Source organism: Populus alba, chromosome 16 (assembly GCF_005239225.2).
Source record: "Populus alba chromosome 16, ASM523922v2, whole genome shotgun sequence".
In the NCBI taxonomy this organism is placed as follows: domain Eukaryota; kingdom Viridiplantae; phylum Streptophyta; class Magnoliopsida; order Malpighiales; family Salicaceae; genus Populus; species Populus alba.
The window spans coordinates 6,610,836-6,630,108 of NC_133299.1; the positions used below are offsets into that span (position 1 = coordinate 6,610,836).

Sequence of the window (19,273 nt, forward strand, 5' to 3'; positions counted from 1 at the left end):
CTCCAGCAAAAAGTATTGAATGACTACTATCATCAAGTTGTCCGACAGAGATCAACTTATTCTTTAATCCAGGAACATGCCTTACATTTTGCAAGTTCCATATAGATCCATTCATTGTCTTGATTTGCACATCTCATATACCCACAATATCTATTGGTTGTCCATCACCCAGATAGACTACACTGTGATCTCCAGCAACATAATTTTGCATCATTTCATGGTGTGGCGTATAGTGGAATGAAGCACCAGAATCAAGAATCCAATCATCAATTGGACTTTGTACAACAAGAATTAAAGTATCTTATACCTCATCTGTGGTAGCGTTTGTAGAGTCAGCTTCAGGTTTTTTCGGTTTTGTGCAATTCCTTATGAAATGACCAGGTTAGCCACAATTCCAACATTCAACCTGCTTTCTGGGTCCAAACTTGCTTTTACTTCTGTATCTTGATTTTGATCTGCCTCTCGATAAGCCTCTATCATGTCTCCTCCCTCGAGTGTTGATGTTGAGAGCTGAATCTGAACTTGAGTTTTCACCTGAGTCTTTCCTTCGCACTTCTTCAGCCAAAATCAAGTCTTGAATGTCATCATATTTTAGTTTGGATTTTCCAGCTGAATTGCTCACGGCTGTCCTCATACCTTCCCAACTGCTTGAAAGTGAAGCTAGCAAGATGAGTGCACGAATCTAATCATCAAACTCAATCTCAACAAATGACAATTGATTTGTGATGGTATTAAAGTTGTTGAGGTGTTGTGTAACAGAGGTGCCTTCAGTCATCTTCAAGTTGAACAACTTTTTCATCAGGTGCACTTTATTGACAAAGCTTCCATTAATCTTGCAGTGGATTTTTTTTTTGTAACATTGTGAGCAACTCTTCTTGATAAGAATAGCCGGATAATACTCAAAACTTGTTTATCAAGAAGTAGCCATTCTTCTTCTTGCATATTCTTTGGTTTGCTCTCCAATAAAGGAAAATGAAGTTTCTTCCCATGTAGATAATCTTCAATTTGCATTTTTCAATATCCAAAAGCTATCCCATCAAATTTTTTAATTCCAGCAGCCTTTATTTCATCTGTCATTTTTAATACTTCTCCGATTTGAATTTATCAAATCTGACCTTACGGATGTGTCCAGAACGGCCAACAATGTTGGAAACAACACTGAGATCACCCAAATCGGACTTCGGATGGCTCAGATTTTAGCAATCCAAGTTTTGGATCCATAAACAATGCAGATGAAGCCGCGTGTCAACCGAAATAAAGCCTGCATCGCACCGGATCAAAACTCAGTAATGATGACATGGCAAGATGACGTGTCAGTCACGTAAGCAAACCGAGACCCACCCTGATGACGTGGCACCAGTGCATGGATTTATTAATGATGTGGTATGTGTTGACATGACTTGCTGACTAGACGGATGACGCGGTTGTTGACTGTACAGACTTGTTGATGTTTTGCTGACTGGATGATGTCGTGGCGGGTCAACCCGGCCCGGTTGCAGGAAGTCGGGCGAAGAAGGAGCGTGGGTACGCGTGGGTGCGCATGGGCAATTCTAACGTCGGCATGTGTTGGCGTGTTCAGGCATGCAAGACGTCGATTCTTCGCCAGGTTTTCACCAATGGATTCGTCTGGTCTTCCTCTACACTATGGTATGTTTAAAAACACATTGTGAGAACTTTGATTTTTGAGTTTGGATCAAACACCCTCTTTTTCAAGAATAAGCTATGATATCAGTTGTTAGGATACTCCACAAAATCAAACACACATCAATTTACGTGGTTCGGCAACTTGCCTACTCCACAAAGCTACTGGTTTGTATTAATCAAGCTTATAAACAATACAAACGACAAAACAAGGAGGAGGAGAAAGTTCTTCTCTACTCAACTCAACTCTCACTAGCTCTCTCTCTGTGTTTCTCTTAATTTCGTGTCTCACACAGCTCTCATTAGCACCCTCTACTTATAGCTGATGTAGGAGACAATCCTCTCCACTTTAGTCAATTATAGCAGACACTCCTCCCACCATATTTAATGTTTCGGCAACCACTCTTGACCTTCACCAAGCAGTCATATTTGACATGGCAGCCAACAGCTAGTTTGTGTCCATACATAACAGAATCTTCTTTAAAGTCATATATTCTAATCCAAACTAAAGAAAACATTCTCAAACGAGATACTCAAACCTAATTTAATTTATTAGAAAATAACCATGAAGAAAAAATAATTTTTGCAAAATATAATAATTTTTTTTGTTTTCAATTTATTTTTAAATAGATCTTGTGTCGATTGAGTTTTTCAAAGGAAAATATTTTCGTTAATTTGTATAAAAATATATAATGCATCATAGTTATATACTCAAATGACACTGTGGTCCGTCGAGCAAAATATCTTTTTTTTTATTAATATAGATGTCTGGATCTGCTTGAGCGTATATTAATTAATTTCATAGACTCTAAAATTAATAATTATAAATTTTCAATAATCTTAAAATTTGTGAGACTCGGTGAATAAAATCAAATTTCTTTTTGAAAATGGATTTGTTGACGTAATGTATTCGAGAACAACAGTGAAGACTTCGCCATTTATTGCAAAAATGGGATTCTTGTTGTGGATCAAGGAACGATGGGACAGACCAAGCCGTCTCCGTCGAAGGTGGGGCTCTTGAAGTCATTGCGTCTTGTGACCACCAATATTTATGGGATGGCAGCTGCAGCAGCAGCCGTTGGGGTTTATTGTGCTAGCAGGAATGCTGCTGATATTGGCTCAAGGTGCCAGTAGAAGATTTCACAAGGAGGCTTGCAGGTTGCAACAGCCCTGCTCCAGGTGAATGAACCCCGAATTACAGCAACACCAATCCAGGCGACTCAATTGCTTGCCTCCCAGCAAGCGTTTAAATTTTATTTCTTGATCTGGTCACTAAATGGTTTTGGGCTAGGAATCCCTCTACATGATGTACACTTCATAATTGTCCATTTTTTCTATTTTATACTGATTTGGAAGCGTCTCTATAAGCATTTAAAATTTGTAACAAGCTAAGCTGGTGATGAACAAAAATATCGACACATCGATTAAAGGATGAGAAACCTTAAAATGAAGGGCAATGGATGTGATTTTCTATTGACCACAACCCAAGGGGTCAAGGGGAAGATTGCTTCCAACAGGACAGGTCCTAGATGCAGAAAACAATAGAAATTATACGCTCACTCGAAATTCTTTGTAGGTACGGGCTCCCTCTCAAACTGTCCGAGTGATGTGATAGCACTATAAAATGTTCATTGATGAGCAACGGGGGTTTAAACAGTTTGATAGATCTGTGGCCATGTTTTACGAGCCCTGCTTCTATATGTTTGTTTTAAAGGTTGAGTGTAGAATCCACTAAAAAAGCTATAAAAAACAAGAAAAAATAACTTTTGTAGTTAAGTTTTATGCATAATTGGATTATACTCAACCACAACCTCATCCACAAAAGCTAAAACAAACATACCAATTGCTTATCACTGCTCCCTTTCTGCAGAGTTGACTAATCTGTTTCACGTTCAAAAAACAATGGCCTTGCTTACTAGCAAACCCAACCAGAAAAGCAATCAAAAATATAATAAACCACCAAGAAAAAGGGTAATACCCGGTAATCTGATGCAAAATTGGAATACCACGGGGGGTATGAATTCCATGTTACAAAGAACGCTTAAATCAACACGAAAGGGCAAAATGGGGGATCAACTACACCAAATATGAAAGAATGCGTTTGGGTGTCAGGAAAACATAAGTTAGAAGTTTCCTTCAAAGACGGTTCTTTCTATTTTATTATTGATCTCCTAAACAAGTAGAACTGCATTTATACATCCGTCATTCTCCGGGTTATTTGTTACTTGAGCATATTTACCTGCATCAACCCCATAGAAAGCCAAATTAGCAAAGCAATTGAAAGATGCGATTATAGTTGAAACAATATCGGCAGTGAAACCAAGTTTAGCCAGCCAGACTTACCCCAAACAACTTTACCAGCTGGTGTGACAAGACCTAACTCACTGACATTCACCTGAAATTTGAAATGATGAGAAATAAGTGATCAGGCAACGCCAAACAAGATATATAAACAGGCTCACGGAGATAAATTGGTATTTGAGAGAGAGAGAGGGGGGGGTATTTACCTCAATGATAGTTCCCTTGGTAATCACACCAAGAGATGTGTACGTAGGACCATTAGGGTTTTTCTTTACTCCAATGATCTCAAGGTTGAAGGTGCACTTGAGCTCAGGGTGTGTCACATGAGCCTTAGTGAATCGCAACCCTGTGGGACGAATAAAACGCTCATACTTGGGAGGTTTTCTTGTAAAACCTGGTCCTACAAATGTGGCCTTAGTAACCATTCTCTTCCACTGCTTGGCTGCAAAAGAAAGCCAAAAACATTACGGTCATTTCTAGGTTAACATCTCTCGGATGTTTTAACATAATACAAAACCTCAAATGCACATGAAAATATTTATTTTTGTACATGCACAAAAACACAAGCCTCATGGATGGGTAAAAAAAGGATTACAATGTGGGGTACAAAGTAAGGATTTCTGTACTTGTTCTTTTTAATCTGTGAACTAATAGTTTATCACCCCAGTTTCCGAACTGACCACACCCTGAATTGTATGCTACCTTAATTCAGGTATCAAATTATTTTTATCAACAAGCCAACGGTGTTCAACCCACATTCCTAACTGACCATAACCTGAATTGAATGTGATCCAAATTCAGGAGTATATGCGATTTGTCTAATAAGAATTTAAGAGGTGCTTCATGAAGACGGAGAAAAATTGGCAAAGTGCTTACTCTTCCGTTTTCCAGATCTAATAACTTTAAACATCTCATCCTCTGCAACAGGCCTCACCTAAAGAAAGAAAAGGACTTCCAAGTGAGACACTAATAATCATTCAAAGTGTTGAGCAATCAGCATATTCAAGCAATAATTCATAATGGAGAATAAGTCAGAGAGGCACATGATGGAGATGCTAAGGAAAAATTGAACTCCATCTTACCTTAGGTAGAGGGACCTCCCATTTTCCAGCCTTCTCTTTCCTCTTTTGCTTTATACTGTTGCTAAGAATCTACATATAGCACCATGTCACATATTTTATTTCATAACATGTAAGAATAAGAGAGATGATTTATAGTCATATCAGCCAAAAAGCATTACCTTTGCTCGTGTAGTGTTTTCACGATCCAACAGATAGGCAGGAACAGCTCCATCGCGAACATCATCATCCACCTTGCGCCTAGATGTTGACTCCTCATGCATAGCCAATCTGTTGACATGATACAGAATTATCCACATGCATAACTGGCAATAACTGCTAGATTCATGAAGAGAATATGTAAAAGTAACTAGACAATGTTGACATCCCAATGCTGCATAACCACAAGCTAATATATGCAAAACCCAATTTTACAAGAAAATATAATTGTGAGGATGCATCTCTTTTGCATGTATTCCGACCAGAACTTACACAAATGTTTTAACAGCAAGAGAAAGGCAAACGAGAGAGAAGTACTCTGAAACGTAAAGCCAACAACTTTAAAACCGATTCCTAGCTTATAAATCAAATTCCCTAGCTAAAGCCAATAGATAACCACCGCATTTACTTCTCACCTTTGGCACCACCAAGTAATCATACACAGACATAATCTCTGTACATCCTAACCAGCTACGCAAAACTGCTAAACAACCATACGATGAGAAATGAAACACGACTTAAGACATTAAAATTGATGTCTCCAATTCGCGGTAAAAAATAAATTTCAATACTAAAGAAGAGCACATCATCACCAATAGAAATATACTAGTTTCGTATAATCAAAACTTAATTACCAACAACTTGATCAGTATGATTAAGAAAAGACTAACGTTTTCTTCATGAGAGCCTTCTCAGCATAATTTTTCTTGGCGATCATCTTTCCCTTAATACCCAAAGCCTGTTCCCATCCAACCACAAAAACAACAAAAACAGTCACATTAAAATTAAACATGAAACAGCAAATTCAAGAAAGAAAAAAGGTGTAAAAGACAAAGAGGACCTTCTGGGCTCTCTCAGAGTGTTTGTGGACTTCACGCGCCTCCTTCTTGCGCTTACGCTCGAAATGATCGAGGCGGTATCCATGCCTCTTCCTGTGCAGCTCTATGTAATCTCCTTGCGGCTACACAAATCAAATCAAGTCAAATCAAATCAAACTAAACTATTCTTGATCAGTCACAGAAGAGATGAGCTTATCAGAGGCAAACCATGGTGCCTTCACTTCGAGTTTACAAAGACTGTTTTTCCTTTTCCCCTTCTTTTTTTTTTTTTTGTGCGTGTGAGCGTGAGGAAGGAGGGGAGAGAAACCCTAATTTGGGGTTTTCAAAGTGTGGATCCGTGCAAGGTAGCTAGCTGACAATGTATTGGGTCGGTGCAATATTTGGGCTAAACCGAATGGAGTCTGGTTGGGTTGCGTTGGGCTTTTATATATAATGGTAGTTTTGGACTTAGTGGGTTACAAATTGGGTCAAAAAATATCGTTCCTACCAGGCCTTTTGAGGGTAGCATGCCTTCTCTTCTTTCTACCGGAGCTTTTTAGCAACCCAGGAATTTTTTGGACCTGGAAACATAATGTAAATTATATTTTTTTAAATTAAAAACATTATTATTAAAAATTATTTTTTTATATTTTTATATCTTTTTGATGTGTTGATATAAAAAATAATTTTTAAAAAATAAAAAAATATTATTTATTTCAATTATTATTAAAATTCTAAAGAATAATTTTATATTATCACTAATTATTATTTATTTCAATTAAATTTAAGTAAATTTATAGAAAATAAATAAATAAAATTAATAGAATAATTAATAAGAAATAGTGACAAAACGATGAAATGGATTACCATGTGGCATTAATTAGTTTACAAGTTTTGCCAAATTAATTAGAAAATAATATTTTTTTTATTAACATAAGTGTCTAGACCAGCTTACGGGTACCTCAATTATCCTCATAAATTCTAAAGTTAACAATCATGTAAATTTCCTGTGATCTAAGATTTGTAATACTCAAACTAGTAATTTTTTAAAAAAATAAATTTAAAATTTGATCAGTTGAGTTACAGTTCTTAAAATTAAAAATAATTTTATTTGTGTGGTGTAACAATACTAGCTAGGATTTGTGTCCATCCAAATCGTTATAATGATTGCATCATCAATGAATATGTTGATTTTAAACCTAATGATCAATTTGTTAGCTATGCCATGAATTTGATAAAATCATAATTAAATTATCATCAATTAATTCTACATGTATAAGATGTAGCAAATTGGAACCAAATTATAAATGAATGAAATCATAGAAAAGAGATTCAATATAAGCGACTTATATAACCAAACCAAGCTATCTGAACATATTTTTTATATGATATGTAAAACTCTTAAGATATAATAGGCATATCTTAATTAAATATGCCAACACTATATAGAAAGAAACTTTTTATCAACTCATATTAAATCTACAAAAAAAAACCAAATTTAAACCTTAAAGTACCCTAAAATTAACATGCGCAAAATTTTATTGAATTATGTAACCAAATCTATTACATGAACATAATTTTGATAAATTTTGTAATGAACTTATAATGGGCTAACATAATCATTTTAATTCAATGAATTTGACTTAATAAAAATTTTTTTAAAAAAAAATCAAATAATCCCTAAAAAAAATACTTTTAAAATTTAAATTCAAAGTGAAAAATAACTAATGTTACGAGAAAATGCAAGAAATCTAAATAAACTTAGAATTCAAATCAAATTAACTGAGATTTTGTTGAATAGAATGGTTTTAATAGTTGTTAGGACTTTTACATGTTTCATTCAAAATCCAGCTTTGTAATTAACGTGGAGTAAACTTGTCAACCAAGATCTTGGGTGACTAGATAAAAATTTGTAAAAACTCTTTTTTTACAATATATTTTTTTTCTATTTAAAAACTTTTTAAAAAATATTTTTCAAAATTCACTATATAAATTATCTCAAGTAGCTGCTAGAAATAATTGTCTTGGTGTCTTTCTCTCTTCCCACCATCTTCTCTCTCTTCCTATATTATTGGAGTCTTGGACTGAAATGAAGCAAAAAAGAAATATGAGGATTGAAGTATTAAAAATATTTAGAACGTTTAAAACATGGTTACAATGAGATTGTCGGTTCATCAAGAAACTAACTTGTAATTTTTGTTTAACTTTAATGGCTACGATCGAAGGAGCCTCATCGTTAGCTTCGAGAATGATATAAAGTCATTGCTTTGGGGTTGGATCCGAAGGCACTCAAGGCGGCGACGGCATAAAATTTATGGAATAAATCAAGATTACACATAATTTATGAACTTTGTAATTCTAGTCAAATTCTTTTAGTAGTTTTTGAATGTCTCTATTTGTTTATTATTTGTAAAAAAAAAAAAGATTATTTGCAAGCTTCTTTTTTTTTTCCTTTACAAACATCTTTAAAATTCACACCATCTTTTCCTTTTTATAAATTTACTTTCTAAAGTCTTTTAAAAGACTTTAAACAGTAAATATTATAAAAAAAAAACGTTCCTTAAGTAATATAGCAATGTTTAAATTATTTAAAATTATAGAGTATGCACTAGTTTTCCAAAGGAAAATGACATGGAAGTTAGAATATATATGTTATGTGGACAAATTAACCAAAATGTGAGCTAAGCGAATTAATCATAGCAACAACTTAATTAATGTTAATGCTATACGTGCAATGTATTATGGTTGAATAGATTGATTTCCATAGTTGTTGTAGGAATTTTGCATGTTTTCTGAAAAATAAAGAATTCAAATTAATTTATGGTATATAAGTATTATTAGAACATGGTAATATTTGTGAAAAAGGATATGATTTTGAGAAAAATATATTTCAAAGAAAAGGGATTTGTCCCATTAAGTGGATTAGTGGCAGGATTTTCACCGTCAAATTAACCAAAATGTGAGCTAAGTAAGTAAATTAATCATAGCGATAGCTTAATTAATGTTAATGTTGTAACCACTTAAATCTTTTTAAAATCTTTATGCTAATAGCATCTTTTTTCTTGATGAAGTAACCACTTAAACCACAAATTTCACTGAATTTTTTATTATTATTATTATTAACATGAGTATCTGGATTATTTTGCACGCACATCAACTAATCTCACGGGTCTTAAAATTAAAGACTATGTAAACTTCTAATGGTCATCATATTAGCAACCACGGGACTTGAACTTAAGACCACAGGAGGAGCAAATTTCCACCGAATCTATTTTGCTTTGACGAAATACGTCTAGATGGATTACATATCGAGATACAATGATAGTTTATACTCCATGCAATACTTTATGTCCATCTTGTTGACTAGTTAAAAAAATTATCATAAAGCAAAATCATATGAGTAGGTGTTGTGTATTGTGATTATATAAATATTATTGAATTACTATGAATTCTCATTGTTCCATATATTTGTTTAATCAAAATAAATTTATGAATGTAATTACTATTATTTAATATAAGTCATGGACCTATCTGTTTCTCAAATTTATAACTCCTTAACAAGCTTTCATGGTTATCAAAATAAACTTAGCCTATAATGTCATAATATCATACATCTTTAATATAAGATTGATGCTATCGTGAACATTGAATATTTGACCACGAAGTTTTCCATTAAAAAGGGGTGACTATTATCAAGTAAAACTAAATGACAATGAGGAAATGCACCTTTACTTGTTTAAAAAGATAAAAGATTTGTATAATATCCTAACAAGGAATAGAAATAAAAATATTTTATCTATGTATTATTCAAATTATCCATTTTGCCTCGGAATAAAGGCATTCTCCTTTTAGGTTTTGGAAAACCATTTTTTCTAAGTATAACAACTATATACTCTCAGGAAAGGGGTCACTTTTCTCAAGTATAAAGACATTCTCCTCTTATGCAGGCATTCTCCTTATATATAGAAGCTTAATTCCCCTTAAATACAAAGAGTCACCTTACCTATATATAAATGTATTTTAATTTTAATGTTAGAACTCACCTTGTTCAGGTATAAAGGTTCGTTTCTAGGTATAAAGAGTCACCTTGTTTGAGTATAAAGGGTTAACACTTTTAAGGTACTGGGGGCTACCTTGTCCAAGTATAATGGCCTACACAAACTAACCTTTATGACTTGAAAGCGTTTTTATATGATAAGGTCATTAAAAAAAAAACCCCAAGTATACGTACTGGGATTTCACTAGATACATTCACCATATCTTGTGGAGCCTTTGCTATATCTAAGAATGGGATGTTTGGGACTCCCACACTACCCAAGGTATAAGGTGTGCTAAACATATAAATTTTAAGTTTTAAGACATTGAGTTTTCGTTTTTATAGCTGCACCTGTTTTTCAAACTATTTCTTGCTTGAAAAAACATTAAGTTAATGCTTTTTAAGTGTTTTTTATGTCTTTGATGTTCTAATATCAATAAATAAATAAATAATGGGAAAATATTATTTTTATGCATATTTTTTTTATTGAAAAGCACTCTGCACTGCATTACTTAACATACACTGAATTTAATCCCATATCCAAACCTAAAAATGTTCAACCTAAAGATCCTCCACATGTTGGGATGTGATGTTGGACCCATATTTGGGTAACATAAATAGGGTGTTTGACCTTAAAAAAAAAAAAAAAAAAAAACTAACAGTAATAACTTATAGAAAAATATAAATTCATAAAAACTCATACTCGGAAAATGTTCATTACAAAAGGGTAAAACCACACAAGACTAAGGCTATAAAAAAATTTAAAGAAATGAAAGCATAAATAAGTTAGCCATTTTAAGAGATTTATATAATTAGGTTATCTTTCACAGTCTTCATTGTAGAGTCATTAGCCTTCAGCATCTCTATAACTATAACAAGCTCCTTCTCCTCTAATAATTGATCTCCTTGCACCTCCATACCAGACTCTATCTCTGCGTTTTTAGGGCTTTTTTTTTAATCTTTATTGGCTCTTTATCCATGTTTTTCCATTAAGTAATAACGACACCACATCTGAGGAAAATCACCCTTAAATCAAGCATAAAAACAAGGTGGAAGGCTTCAAAAAAGTTCAACACCCCACCCTTAGACATTTTATAAAAGTAAAGATTACTCATTACTATAACCTATTTATCTCTTATGACATCTTTTAAAGTGCAAGTTCAACATATTTAGAAACTATTTCGAGACATTCCCTATAACATGAAGATATAAGGATTTTGTTTGGGCCTTTTTAGTTTTACTCCAAGCCATTTTTATAGTCAACTCTAACTCCTCAATCCTTTTGTGGTATGCCCATAGTTCTTAGTTGGCATTATAGACTAATTTCTTGGCTATTTAAAGCTTTATAGCTAACATAATTTTTTTTTATAAAAGGATTTGGGGTTTTATCTAAATTATAAAGACTAATGAGCATGATTCTTCTTCTTTTTAGCCAATGATAACCTAGGAGGAGGCATAAATCCTAATGTATTCTCCTCTAATAGGGGTTTTCTCATTTGGTGTGCTAACACTACCCTCAAAGATGATTGTTGAGGGGATGGGGGGAGTCGTCAGACTTGAACTATTAGGAGGGGTGGTAGTTGCCAAAGATACTAGTAGTGGTGTTAGATCATATATTGCATCAGAGGAAACACCACACCCCGACTATTGAGGGGAAAGGGATAGAGATAGGGTCCCATCACTGGATATAGACACCCTTTTCTTCTTCTTGTACCTTATTGACATCTTAGTTATAGCTTCTCCAAAGTTCATTCATTCGATCACAATATGAAGGTTTTCGTTTTGTTCATCTTTTTATTCTCATAAATGTTGATGAAGTTTCCATTCTATGTATATAAAAGTGAGCCTTTAACAAACATTTATATACCATTTATAACCAAATAAATACAACATTTTGAATTGAAATTATATTTAAACAAAGAAATCTTTTGAAGTTTGGAACTAAATTGATTGCAATTTTTATTATAATATTGTTAGAAAAGTTAAAGTTTAAGTTTGAGTTATTCATTTATCTAGCTGGCCTTTAGTAATTCTAATCAATGTATCATTAATGATAGTTGAACAATAAAAGATTACGGTTATTCTTATTTTTTGTTTTTTGAGAAATGATTAAGCCATTGTCAAGTGATGAAAGTATTGTTGAAATTAGGTGATATTTACCAAATGCATAATTATTCTATTTATACGTGCATTTCTAAAAAAAATCTAGTCTTTTAATTGAAATTGTATTTAAATAAAAAAAAAAAGCTTAAATATACTATTATTTTTATTATAGGATTGTTAAAGATGTGAAAATTCAAGTTTGAGACGCTCATTTATTTTTCTAATTCTTCACTAATTTTAGAATGTGTTTGGGAGTGTAATAAATATTACTTTTCAAAGTATTTTGGCTTGAAAATGCATTAAAATAATATATATTTTTTATTTTTAAAATTTATTTTTAATATCAGCACATCAAAACAATTTTAAAAACACTAGAGAAAATTAAATTAAAAAAATTAAAATTTAATAAAAAAAAACTAATCATGCTATAACCTTGAACATTCTCAATGGTATAATTAAACTCCAATCATTAAAGATTACTTGAATGATTAAGGCATTGTCAAGTAATAAAATTTTTTTATTGAAATTTGGTGAATGCAGAACTTAGATGTTGTTTTTTTTTTTTTTTTTATCAACTTTGTGCATCATTTCATAAAACTTTTTACTCCTACCTAATATTTTTTTTTGGAACATATTAATCCTGCCTAGCTTGTGGTATTGAAAAAAAAATTTGTCCCTATATGATGCTATGATCATCCATTCTCCTATCATAATTATTGCTACAAGATTCCATATAATGCAGCCATTCTCTAGACCACTCAACTCAGCACTCACAGAATCCGCGTTATGATCACTATTAAATCACAGATTATAAAATAAAGTAATAATATTTTTTTGGTAATATTTAAAGTATCAATTATTTTTTAAAATATTTTTTTATATAAAAATATTTTTTTTATTTTAAAATTTATTTTTAAAATAGCACATTAAAATAAAAAAAATAAAAAAAACTTTAAAAATTTTCAAAAACATTTTCCTTAACTCAAAAACAGCCTCAATCTTCGTATCTCTACCATTTTAATTCAAGAAATTAATAATCTCCATCTTCATGTCACCATCCTTTTGCAAATAACTGTCCGTCCAAATACAAAATTGCCCTTCGTAGTTTTTAATTATTATGAGAAAAGAGGAGGGGCACGTTAGCAGAGAGAATTAGAGAAGCATGAACTCCAACAATGATACTTTTCCTGGAATAATGCTAGATAAATGAAATCACTCCATAGATTCTAAAACAAGGTACTCTTCTCTTTCTCGTTCTTTTTACTTGTGAAATTCAGTTTAAAATTCCCACATTTTTAATTGTGAAATTGCCCTTCTCTTCATTCTTCATAGATCCACCTTTACTGGTACTTTGTTGGCCTTGAAGTTTGATTTGTTTCTTTACCTTTCTTGGCATTTTTCCCTTCAGGTCCATTGTAGACTTCATGTCATGCAGTCCATTCCAAATACTGAAATTCTGTTTTTTGTCACTTTTTTTTTCATGCAAGATTTGATATGGGCTATTCAAGTGCCAGTCTTTGATACTGAAATGAAGCTTCTTCTGTATATCTTGCTGGTTGCAATGGTTATTTATGAATCAAAAGATGACAACTTGACAGATCTACCATGAGAAACCACCACATAAAGCTTGTTTTAGCACTCTGTTCTCTTGTTACAGTGGTTTTCAGTGTCACTGACTCCAATGACTTTGCCATTCTCAAAGCATTTAGAGAAGGGTTAGAGAACCCTGGACTTTTGGAGTGGCCTGCTGATGGTGACGACCCTTGTGGTCAATCTTGGAAACATGTTTTGTGTTCTGGTTCAAGGGTCACTCAAATTCAGGTTCAGAATATGAGCTTGAAAGGTACCTTGCCTCAAAACCTCAACAAGCTTACAAAACTCCAAAGGTTAGGCCTTCAAAGGAACCAATTTACCGGAGCTTTGCCATCCCTCGGTGGGTTATCGGAGCTACAGTATGTTTATTTGGATTTCAATCAGTTCGATTCGATTCCTTCTAATTGTTTTGATGGTTTGGTGAGCTTGCAATTCTTGGCATTGGATAGCAATAATTTCAATGCCAGTACAGGGTGGTCATTCCCTGAGGGTTTGCAAGATTCTGCACAATTGACCAATCTTTCTTGTATGTTTTGTAATTTGGCCGGTCCCTTGCCTGTTTTTCTAGGGAGCTTGCCATCTCTACAGAGCTTGAAACTTTCAGGCAATAATTTATCTGGTGAGATTCCTGTAAGCTTCAAAGGAGGCATGTCTTTACAGAATCTATGGTTAAATGATCAGAATGGAGGTGGGTTGAGTGGCACTATTGATGTGGTTACTACAATGGATTCGGTCAATGTTCTATGGCTTCATGGGAACCAGTTCACAGGTACAATTCCAGAGAGCATTGGTAATTTGACTGTTTTGCAGGATCTCAATCTTAATGGTAATCAACTTGTTGGATTCGTACCGGATAGCCTAGCAAAAATGCCATTGCAGCATTTAGATTTGAACAATAATCAGTTAATGGGTCCGATTCCAAAGTTTAAAGCAACTGAAGTGTCTTGTACTTCAAATGCATTTTGTCAATCCACTCCAGGTGTCCCTTGTGCACCAGAAGTTATGGCACTTCTAGAGTTTCTCGGTTCGCTGAATTACCCTTCAAGACTAGTTTCTTCATGGACCGGTAATAACCCATGTCTATGGCTGGGGTTGGCATGTGATCCCAATAGTAAGGTTAATTCCATTGTTCTGCCTAATCATAATCTTAGTGGTACCTTGAGTCCTTCAGTTGCAAAGCTAGATTCTCTTTTTCAAGTTAAACTCGCGAGTAACAATCTAGGCGGTCACATTCCAGATGACTGGACTAGCTTGACATCTTTGAAAACACTGGATCTTAGTGCCAACAACATTTCTCCTCCTTTACCAAAATTCAGTGGCACAGTGAATGTTGTCATTTCAGGCAATCCTTTATTTAATGGTGGTAGTCCGGCCAATCCAGTTCCCTCTCCCGGCAACAATCCATCATCCGGAAGTTCAGATTCTCCACCCAGCAACCCCTCATCACCAAACAAAGGCATAGGCTCTAGTCCCATGAATTCTTCAGTATCAACAAAACCCAAAATGTCTACTTTTGTTGCAATTATAGCCCTTGTTGCAAGTATTGCATTTATTGCTATTCTGGTCATTCCTCTATCCATCTATTGTTGCAAGAAGAGGAAAGATACCTTCCAGGCTCCAAGTTCCCTCGTCATTCATCCAAGAGATCCATCAGATTCAGACAACACAGTTAAGGTTGTGGTTTCCCATGACACCAATGGATGCGCTTCTACAATAACAGGGAATGGTTCTGCAAGCAGAAACAGTAGTGGCATTGGGGAGTCTCATGTCATTGAAGCAGGAAATCTGGTTATATCAGTTCAAGTTCTTCGAAATGTGACTAAGAATTTTGCCTCGGAGAATGAGCTTGGTCGAGGTGGTTTTGGGGTGGTTTATAAAGGAGAACTTGATGATGGAACAAAAATAGCTGTAAAAAGAATGGAGGCTGGCGTGATTAGCAGCAAAGGCTTGGATGAATTCCAGGCTGAGATTGCTGTTCTTTCAAAGGTACGACACCGGCATTTGGTATCACTTTTGGGTTACTCGATTGAAGGCTGTGAAAGAATCCTTGTTTATGAATACATGCCTCAAGGAGCTCTAAGCAGGCATCTTTTTCATTGGAAGAGCTTGAAGTTGGAGCCTCTTTCTTGGAAGCGGAGGCTGAATATTGCATTGGATGTTGCTAGAGGAATGGAGTATCTTCATAGCCTAGCTCACCAGAGCTTCATACACAGAGATCTTAAATCTTCAAACATCTTACTCGGAGATGATTTCAGAGCTAAAGTTTCAGATTTTGGATTGGTGAAACTTGCTCCTGATGGAGAGAAATCTGTAGTGACCAGGCTTGCTGGGACCTTTGGATACCTGGCACCTGAATATGCTGGTAAGCATTCTATTTTCTGTTATGGATTTAGTAAAAAGCATCTACTTTATGATACTTGAAGCGATGCGTTATTGATAGATAAGATTTTATTTTCTGAAATGATTATTGTCTTGACGACTTATAGCTAACTCCTTATTGCATTACAGGGTTCTGTTGAATGATGTATGTGGTATTTTGTTGAACCTGGAAATGCCTTTTTGATTCAAAGACATAAAATCTTGGTCCTTTTTTTTTCTTTGTTTTTTTTTAATAACATGTGAGACTTATGGCTGGCTGGAAATTTTTTGAAGAAAAAGAGAAGACACTGTAGGGTTAATTTTAATTGTGGGTGAGATTTCACATCCAAGCTGGGACATGCTACACTGCTTTACCTTGCATTTTTAATTTCTTGTACTCTCTGTGATATATGCAACGATACTAGTGACTCTGCCTTTCACATGCTGATTGTTTCAGTGACGGGGAAAATCACAACCAAGGCTGATGTCTTTAGTTTTGGGGTTGTGTTAATGGAGCTATTGACTGGGTTGATGGCGCTCGACGATGACAGGCCCGAGGAAAGCCAGTACCTGGCTGCATGGTTCTGGCAGATCAAATCAGAGAAGCAGAAACTCAGGGCTGCTATTGACCCTGCCCTTGATGTGAAGGATGAAAAGTTTGAGAGTATCTCCATCGTTGCTGAACTGGCTGGACATTGCACGGCAAGGGAGCCCAACCAAAGACCAGATATGGGACATGCTGTGAATGTACTGGTTCCACTTGTTGAGAAATGGAATCCTTTCAATGACGATACTGAAGAATATTGTGGCATTGATTACAGCCTCCCTCTTAACCAGATGGTGAAGGGCTGGCAGGAAGCAGAGGGAAAGGACTTGAGTTATGTGGACTTAAAAGATAGCAAGAGTAGTATCCCAGCAAGACCGGCTGGTTTTGCAGAATCTTTCACTTCTGCTGATGGGCGGTAACTGAGGTACTTCGTCTCACTTTAACAGGAGTTCTTTTGATAGGTGTAGATAGGTCGTCGTGATGTTTATTTCTAGTTTTCATTGTTGATATATTGCACTACCTGTGCTCTCATGGTGGATTAGACATGAGGTTCCAGATGCTCAAGGATCTCATGTAGACTTGGAAGTTTTAGTTGAGATATATGTGTGCGCTATTTGTGATGTAGATAAAGAATGATGATGCTGAGGACTTGTCTACAGACATGGAGTTGCCTGCAAATTAAGCTCTCATTCATAAAAAAAAGAAGCCTGCTTTGAGATTTGGACTTCACCTGGTTATTTTAATGCATTTTTAAATAAAAAATATTTTAAAAAGTAATCATAACAACTACAATTCCAAACACTAACAGATGAATACATGTTTTTGAGTTTCATTACATGCTAAAAATGTTGAGTTTACAAGAGATGGACCTTGAAAACTACTCCAGTAAGCAATTTTCGTGGCCAATGGATCCTGTATTGTTCTGATAGCAACCTGCGGCACCTAGTCTATGCGCTTGCCAGGTCCAAAAGGGTAACATGAAATTTGCCTATTGGATCATAAGGTTGTGCCTTTCGTGGTCATCCTTGTGGATCAATCTGCTCTAGGTCTTCAAGGAGGTTCTTCTCAGTTGAAGGAGTGTCTGTACATTGTTTGCCTTGTATCGCCATTATTGGCTGCACAAACATGTGTGGCACAAGTAAAGAGCACGTGTGATTATAGAACTGACGTGAATTCCTCCATTGCATGATTGTTAAGCCATGTGGGTAGCGAATAATGGCCAGCTTGGCAAGCTGGCTTTAATGTTTTATTCTGTCCAATCAAACACCACTACTTGCCAGTGACTGGATGTTACGCGATGACTGATGTGAACATTCAATTATCAGGTTAGCCTGAGGCACCATGCACAATTTTTTCCAAGTGCAAGTTTTCGGTCGTTGTTTTTGTTTTTTTAAAATTAATGATTATTGTGTGTGTGTGTTTTTTTTTTTAATGATTTTGATATTTTGATATTAAAATAATTATTTTTAATATTTTTAAATTAAAAAGCATTTTTAAAAGGCACAATGTATTACATTACTAAACATATACAATCATTGGGCTTTGCTACTTGTTGTCTTAATTTTTTTAACATAAGAAACAAAAATCAAGGAATTGTTTTGAGAATTTTTTAAAATCATGAGTTCAAAACCTAGCACATATTGAATTTTTTTAATATTAAGACAATGTTATATTAGATAATATTAAAAAAAAATGATAATATATTAGATTGACTTGGGTTAATCTAAGCTAACCAGCCAAACTCACGACTTGGTTCATGAGATTGTGATAATATTATATAAAAAAAAATTAAAATAAATTATGAAACTTAATTTTCAATCAACCAAATGGCAAATGATGAAATTGGTAAAAAAATATTTAATTAAAAAAATATACTTAAATGAACCTGGGTTAACTTTCCAAACCCACGACTAGATCATGCACTCGACTAAATTAAATATTTTTTTATTTCTAATATTTTTTTCAGTTAATTATATGACAATCAGGCATTTGAGACTCTTTTTGTATCAAATAACAATTTTTTTATTATTATTTTTAAAAAAGAACGAATAGGACAAGCTCATAAGACTAAAATAACAAAAGCAAGCCTTTTTTTTTTAAAGTTAAATAACAAAAAAGAGACTTAATTTTTTTTTTTACAAAAAAAAACCCTTTAAATAAGAAAGGTTGGAATGGTTTTCTTTAAGGGACTTAAAATACATTAAATAATAAATAAATAAAACAAATGGGTCAGGCTCATGGGCAAACACACTTGTCTGACCTCTAAAAGGCTCAGCCTGCATGTCCAACCTTGTTTATTTCTTCCAATAACAAAGAGTAAATAACACGTCATTCATCCTCTAATAGTTTTTTTTTTTTTTTTAATAAAGTTGCAAATAACTGCCGTCTATAGCCCCATAATCCAGTGACCTAAAGGCTGCCGATAAATCAAGCCAGGGGCATTTCACACTTAATAATCCATTTTCAATTTTTTTTCAAACTCAAAATACCTAAAAAACACCATCAAGACCTAAGTAAACCTTTTTACTCCTTTAAATAATCTAAAACCTGGTAAAAAAAAAATCAACCCCAAAACTTTCCGAGATCAAATCTACTTTTT

General features: G+C 34.1%; 2 protein-coding genes across 4 annotated transcripts; one reads left to right on the forward strand and one right to left on the reverse strand.

Annotated features, from left to right (window-relative positions):
• Positions 1 to 3,608: 3,608 nt before the first annotated feature.
• LOC118050725 (uncharacterized) lies at positions 3,609 to 6,422 on the reverse strand. The gene is made up of 9 exons (XM_035061168.2): positions 6,266 to 6,422; positions 6,061 to 6,180; positions 5,891 to 5,958; positions 5,183 to 5,291; positions 5,025 to 5,093; positions 4,819 to 4,876; positions 4,149 to 4,384; positions 3,985 to 4,036; positions 3,609 to 3,880 (listed from the first exon to the last, which is right to left on the reverse strand). Exons 1-9 carry the CDS (start codon positions 6,266 to 6,268, stop codon positions 3,813 to 3,815), a joined length of 783 nt encoding a protein of 260 aa, XP_034917059.1. The 5' UTR covers positions 6,269 to 6,422; the 3' UTR covers positions 3,609 to 3,812.
• A 6,849-nt stretch (positions 6,423 to 13,271) lies between these two features.
• Positions 13,272 to 17,401, forward strand: LOC118050715 (receptor-like kinase TMK3). 3 transcript variants are annotated; one of them, XM_035061147.2, is made up of 3 exons: positions 13,272 to 13,412; positions 13,664 to 16,131; positions 16,585 to 17,401. In XM_035061147.2, the coding sequence occupies exons 2-3, from the start codon at positions 13,782 to 13,784 to the stop codon at positions 17,091 to 17,093; spliced, it is 2,859 nt and encodes a 952-aa protein (XP_034917038.1). In that variant the 5' UTR covers positions 13,272 to 13,412; positions 13,664 to 13,781; the 3' UTR covers positions 17,094 to 17,401. The 3 variants fall into 3 exon arrangements, with proteins under 3 accessions (XP_034917038.1, XP_034917046.1, XP_073261242.1); XM_035061155.2 differs by having other exon boundaries at positions 13,297 to 13,412; positions 13,585 to 16,131; XM_073405141.1 differs by lacking the exon at positions 13,272 to 13,412 and having other exon boundaries at positions 13,433 to 16,131.
• The last annotated feature ends 1,872 nt before the right edge of the window (positions 17,402 to 19,273 follow it).